Raw genomic sequence first — 6,435 nt, 5'->3', positions numbered from 1 at the left:
CATGGGTTATATTTTCCTACCTCTTTGCATGCCTCATACATTTTTATTGGATTCCAAACATTGTGATTTTACCTTGTTGAGTATTGGATATTTTGTATTCTTTTAAGTATTCTTGAGCTGTGTAAACTATCTTGGAAACATTTTTATCTTTTTAAGATTCTGCTAGACAGGAGTTACCTTCAATTTTGGGCTGATTTTTGCCTTTTACTGACTATGTTACTTGATGCCTTTTTATTATAGATTTTCCATTCCAGCTGGTGATTACAAAAATTGATCTCCATGCCAACAATCACCACCACCTTCCATCCTGTTCCTTTCTGAAGATTCTTTCTCTGGCCTTATATGTGTGCCCATTGTTACTTAACCACAGACTTCAGGGGAACCCTCCATAGATGTCTAGAGAGCTAGTACATGTACACACTCTCTCTCCCTCTGCAGTTCTCTACTCTCTCCTTTACTCTGATCTGTGACTTCTAGCTGCATCGGTCTCTTCAGACTTTAAAATCCATCTCTTCAACTCAGGAGATTTTCTATTTGAGTTTCCCTTCTCTGAATGTGGCCTGAAAAATTCTTTCCAGGGAGTAAACTGGGATAATCCTAGCACTCATCTCTCATGCTTAACTTTATCTTAGAGGTCACTCTTATGCTGCTTACTATCTAATATCTGAAAACTGTTGTTGTTTGTATTTTGTCCACTTTTTTCCAACGTTTCATATGCGAGGGTAAATCTGTTGCCCCTCTTGGAGAGATTTAGTCCTCCATAATGTTTAACACTATTCTCTGGCACATCATTTACAATAGATGAGGTTCTTCCTGGTAACGGCAGTGTTAGGCCTTCTGAATGCTCCTAGGCAAGTGCCTTCACAAGTTTCCAATGGTATATGTTATTATGCTGCCAATTATTTGTTTCAGATATGTTTTTCTTGTCTCATTTAGATTGTACTCTGACATTAGGAACCCTTCATACTTAGAATTTTATGTCCCCTCCACCCAAACTGGATACATTTACCTTTAACAATTACTCAACCCTTACCCCGTAAGAATTCCCTTTGAGGTATTAAAGAATAATGCACTTGAGATTATTTATCTCCATGCCAACAATCACCACCACATTCTATCTTGTTACTTTTCTGAAGGTTTTTAACATAACCTTATATTAAACATCAATGCCACATATTTAAATGCTATGAGTAAAAGTGAATGCTGATTCATCTACTAATTGTATGTATCCTGGTAGAAAGAACTACCACTACCTTATTGTGGCCAGTTGAGAAATTTTCTTCTCATTATCCACCAGACTAGTTAATATGTCTTTAAGGCAATAAGTTTAAAAAATAATACTGATAAATCAAAATATTGAAAACTCTACAAACTAAGCAGCTAGTTCTTCAGTAACTGGAAGCACTAACTATGCATATAAAATTATATCTGATTATGAGTCAAAGTAAATATCAAGAAGATAATATGCAATTAGATCATTTTGCTATTCTGATTTTTCCACCAATGAATTATCATTAATCTCTATTCTATAATAAGAAAAATTCTACAACATACCATATTATCTAATAAGAAAAATAAGAAAAAAATAAAACTAGTTTTTAAAGAACTGCTTAAATATTCCAGTATCATGTAACCCAACAACTACTCTCCACAACAACTATGTTTTTATTCAACACAAACATTCAGGGGTACATCCCTGGAGTTGAGATCATTGGAACCATGAGTTTATTCAACAAATCATTTGTTAACTCTCTCATACATTCTAGGCATTTCCCTAGTCACTGATGTAACAGTAGTGAACAAAACAACTAATTTCCTGCTCGTGTTGGAAATTGTGTTTGAGGTTGGGTTGGAGCAGTCAAGTAGATAAACAAATGTAAGGCAAGTAGTAAGAGAAGTCTAAAGTGGTAAGGCAAGTCTGAAGAGAAAGAAAGGCAGAGTGATGGGCTTGATAGTCATGGCAAGAGGCTCTATTTTGTGTAGGGTGGCCAGGGAAGGCCTTTATCACATGAAATGCCACTGTTACAAAGACATGATAAAGTGAGGGGCGTAGTTAGCTTGTCAGATGATTTGGGGAGTTAAGGTTGAGGCAAAGTTGCAAGTGTAAATGCTCTGAAGCAGGGGTGGGCTTGGTGTATTTAAATGGAACTAACAGAGCGAGAGAAGAATGTTAGGAAATGGGGAGAAAAGGATGAGGGGAGTCACATTGATTAAGAGCAGTCCATTATAAGGCAGGGCAGTCCATAATAAAGTCATGGCTTTTTTTCCTTTTTTTTCCTGATACCAGAGATTGAACCTCCAGGGGCACTTAAACACTGAGCAACACCCACAGTCCTTTTTTAAAATATTTTATTTAGAGATAGGGTCTCACTGAGTTGCTTAGGGACTCACTACATTTCTGAGGCTGGCTTTGAACTCAGGATCCTCCTGGCAGCCTCCTGAGCTTCTGGGATTACAGATGAGTACGACCAGGCCTGGCTAAAGTCATTGCCTTTTATTTGGAAATGGGAAGCTATAGGAAGATTTTGAACAGAGAGACACAATCAAATTTATATTTAAAAATATCACTCTAGTTGCCATCAGGACAATAGATATTGGGGAAAATAAGGGCAGAAGCAAGGACAGAAGAAGGCTATGGAAATCATTCAGGTGACTTATGATGTGGGTTTGGCCTGTATATTGGCTTAGCAGATGCAGAGGAGTGGTCAGATTCTGGGCATGTTTCAAATGCTTACTTGGAAAGAAGGAAGTCAGAAAAATAAATAAATAAAATGCTGTATAATTTATATAAAATTCTAGAAAATGCAAAACAATCTATAATGACAGGAGATGTTTGGAGACAGCCAGAAAAGGAGAGGGGAGGGATTACAAAGAAGGATGAAAGACTCTTTTGATTTTGGTGATAGTCTCATGGGTATATTCATGTCAAAACTTATCAAATTTTACACCTTAAACATTTGCAATTTATTGTAGGTCAACTATATCTCAATAAAATTTTAAAAATAAAGACATAATATTGTCTAATGGACTGGAGTTGGAATGTGAGAGAAAAGAGATCAAAGATGGTTTGTAAGTTTTGGGCTTTGAGCACCTGGATAATGGGAATTAAGTTGTCATTCTTATTTCTGAGATAGGGAAGACTGAAAGGAGCAGATTTTGAGAGAAAAATGAGTTCAGTTTTCAACATGTTGTTAGAGATGCCTACTAGATACATTTTATAACATAATAAATACATGGTAGAAAAGAAATGAAGAATGACTCAGACAGTTTCTCTCTATGATCCACTGGTTCTCCAGAAAGCGCAGAAGTACACTGGACCAACGGGGACCTCTCATGGCCCCTGTAGACAAATGTTTGTGCACACCTTTTTTCCATTGTTTTCTTTATTTAACATTATGAACATGGTGGACTACATTCTTTTCTCTAAGTTTTAAAGATTCAGTTAATTTGTGGAAATAACTGATGGGTTCATTGTTGGAGGTTGATGAATAACTTCAGCAGAGACTATAGTAACAAGCCCTTGGTCACAGACAAATGAGAATGGCTACACCAAGGATGGAAGCATTGCAGACACTCTTCCTTGGGCTGGCTAGCTTGTGCCTTTCCCCCCCTTAACTGTACATATCAGTAATTCAGCTATATTATGATTTAAATCATATTTTGGTCCTCTTGTCAGAAAGTACAACATTTGCTTGTTAGTTGATGGGTTGTGATGAAAAGGAGTCTACTCCTTGGGTTTGAAACTTAGCTCCATTACTCACTGTGGTCAGGCGAGTGTCGGAGGAAGAGACCACCAAGAGACTATCTCATGCAATGGCAAAGGGTTTATTGACCAGCATGCTGGGGCTCAGAGCTCACTTGAACAGAGCAAAGAGAGAGCAAAGAGCCCTGACAACAGCTTAAGCAGAGCTTATATACTTTCCTTGGAGAGGGCAGGGAGGGAAGTTACATTCTGCAGTTTGGCAGTTGGGGACAGCACATTCTGGGAACAAGATTAGCAAGCAGTTCGGCAGTTGGGGACAGAACATTCTGGGAACAAGATTAGCAGACAGTTTTTTAAGATTTCAACGGTGTTTTGTTGAGCATACAGAAAAACAGAGTAACAAGTACCTGTTTTATTAACCTTTCAACTGGATGTGTGACTGCCTCAATTTACTCTAAAATAAGGATTGGAATAGGACCTACTACTACTGTAAGGTACTATTGTTATGAAGATTAAATGAATTGATATGTATAAAACCTTCAGAATAACAACTGGACATAAAGAAAGTGTTCAAGAAATGTTAGCTAATAGCTTTCTTCTCTGACAACCGGTTTTGACAGTTGGTTCCCATGAAGTTGTGGACTTTTTCAGACCAGGACCAGATATCTTGTCTTTTGATTTTCATCCACTCCCACACCATGCTAGGGCTTTGTCCAGCATCTGGCATGAATGGTAGCACAAAATGAAAGTTAAAAATATGCTGTTGAATTAAATGATTTCTTCCCTTATGGATAAAGATAAGAATCTCAAGATCTTAGCCCGAAGACTACTGTCCATCTCTCTGCCCTCACTTGTCCCCGCCTTAAAAAAAAAGCAAGCCATAGTCTCCAGTTTACACCCTCACTCACAGTTCCATTCACTTTCCCACTTTCCCCTTTCCTAATCAGAGGGATCTTGGGGTGGGGCTTCAAGGAACCTCTAGGAGTTTGAAGGGGAGGGAGCTTGGAACCATAGTCTAGCTGTGACAAGTCATGGGTGGGATTTGGTAGTTCAGAAAAGGTGGTACCAGACCAGGAATGGGGGATGGGAGTGATGGTGAAGTGGAGTAGGCTAGTTCAGGATGGACCACAAATGAGACGTTGAGGAAAGCCAGAAAAGACCGGTTGGCGGAGTGGCGGGGGATGGTGGGTGACGAATGGAATCACGCGGAGAGTGGCTTGTGAGGGCACCAAAGCAAAGGCAGGTGATTGGACGAGAAAGAGAGTCCTAGTTGCCACGGCAGCGACTAGAGGAGAAGGTCTTCAGTTGAGTAGCAGGTCTCCACTAGAGAAGGACGGGGAGCTCCGGCTCCCTGCATTCCCCAGTAGAGCCAGTGCATCGACCCCCATATATCCCTGCTGACGTGTCAACCGGAAAAGGCTGAAGCCTTCCCGGGTGCTGCCCCTCCGCGCCTCGCTACCCACCTGCCCCCTGAGCCCCGATGCCCGCCGCAGCCTACTCCACCGCGTCACCGGCTCCCCGAGGTGACCACAACATGGCTGCGGCGCCCGGGCTGCTCTTCTGGCTGTTCGTGCTCTGTCCGACCTGGCGAGTACTGGGCCAACCGGACCCGAGCACTGGCCAGCGCTTCTGGAAGCACAAACTCTGTGCAGACGACGAATGCAGCAGTGAGTGCGCAGGCGGGCGGGCGGCCCGGGGTCTCCGTGGTGGCTCTTTGGGGCTGTATGGGGCTCTGATCCCCCGGTCCCCAGCCCCGCAGGCTGGGCTAGGGGGTTGCAGGACGACGGGTGGGGTGCAGGAGTGACAAGAGCCTCGGGACCCTGCGTGTGCCCCCTCCGGCTCTGCCGGCGCCCCCGCCAGCCCGCTCGGGTTGTGGGGGCTTGGACTCCCACTTGTTGCCAGCATTTTATTTTTCTCTACTGACTGAGGCGGGGATTGGGAAACACGATTCCCCAGGGACAGCTCTCAGTTTATTCCCTTCCAGGATTTGCCTAGGATCTCAGTGGGTGATGGGGTTGCACGCCACGCCCCCGGGGCTCCCCACACTGTAGCAGAGCGCTTTTCTGCCCCCGCCACAAGGACCTGGGCCAGTGCGGTATCAGGGCAAATGCTCTCCAGGGCTAGGTGGCCCTAATCCCAGTGGCAGGTTGATGGTGGGGCTCCTTGGGAAAGGCTCACTGGCCCCTTCGTTTTTTTGCTGCACTGGGGATTGGGCTGGTTTTGCCTTTTAACAGGGACTAGAGTTTAGGCTTGGGAAGAACACCGAGTCCAGGCACGCAATGTGTTCCGAGGTCTTGGCCCCGAATCTGCTTCAACCTGTCATTTCTGTGCATAGAAGCCTCCCTTCATATTTGAGGTAGGGTAGCAGCTGGGCCAGTAATCTTTTGCTTTTGAAAGAGACCAAGGATCTGCACCGGCAACCTGGGAACTGCAGCCTCTTCTGTGCGCAGGAAGCGGACAGAATTGCTTCCCAATCCTGGATTGGAGGTGGGCGGTGGGGAGGATGTAGCCATTCAGATTCAGATGAAGAGGTTTGTTGCAATAACAATAATAAATACTCCAAGATTTTTATAAGCCAATTCAGTTTTAGACTCAGTTGCTACTGTTGTTGGAACCTCTTTCCTCTATATATTTACTGGCCCAGAATACTTCTTTTGGCCTCCCGCTTGGTTTCTAGTAACCTTGTAATTTGATGACCATGTTGTCCATAAATTGTAAGCAGTACATATTTT

At 43.0% G+C, this 6,435-nt stretch overlaps 1 protein-coding gene across 1 annotated transcript in view; it reads left to right on the top strand.

Moving 5' to 3' along the window:
- The first annotated feature begins 5,237 nt into the window (after window positions 1–5,237).
- The window catches only part of LOC143386333 (transport and Golgi organization protein 1 homolog), a 39,406-nt gene continuing 38,208 nt past the window's right edge, over window positions 5,238–6,435 (top strand). Inside the window, exon 1 of the mRNA XM_076841499.2 lies at window positions 5,238–5,370. Within this exon, the coding sequence (XP_076697614.2) occupies window positions 5,238–5,370 (133 nt within the window). The remainder of the gene's footprint in view (window positions 5,371–6,435) is intronic.

The sequence above is a fragment of the Callospermophilus lateralis genome, unplaced genomic scaffold (genome assembly GCF_048772815.1).
Source record: "Callospermophilus lateralis isolate mCalLat2 unplaced genomic scaffold, mCalLat2.hap1 Scaffold_101, whole genome shotgun sequence".
NCBI lineage: Eukaryota > Metazoa > Chordata > Mammalia > Rodentia > Sciuridae > Callospermophilus > Callospermophilus lateralis.
Note: the sequence above shows the minus strand (reverse complement) of the source record. Positions and strands in the feature narration are given on the sequence as shown.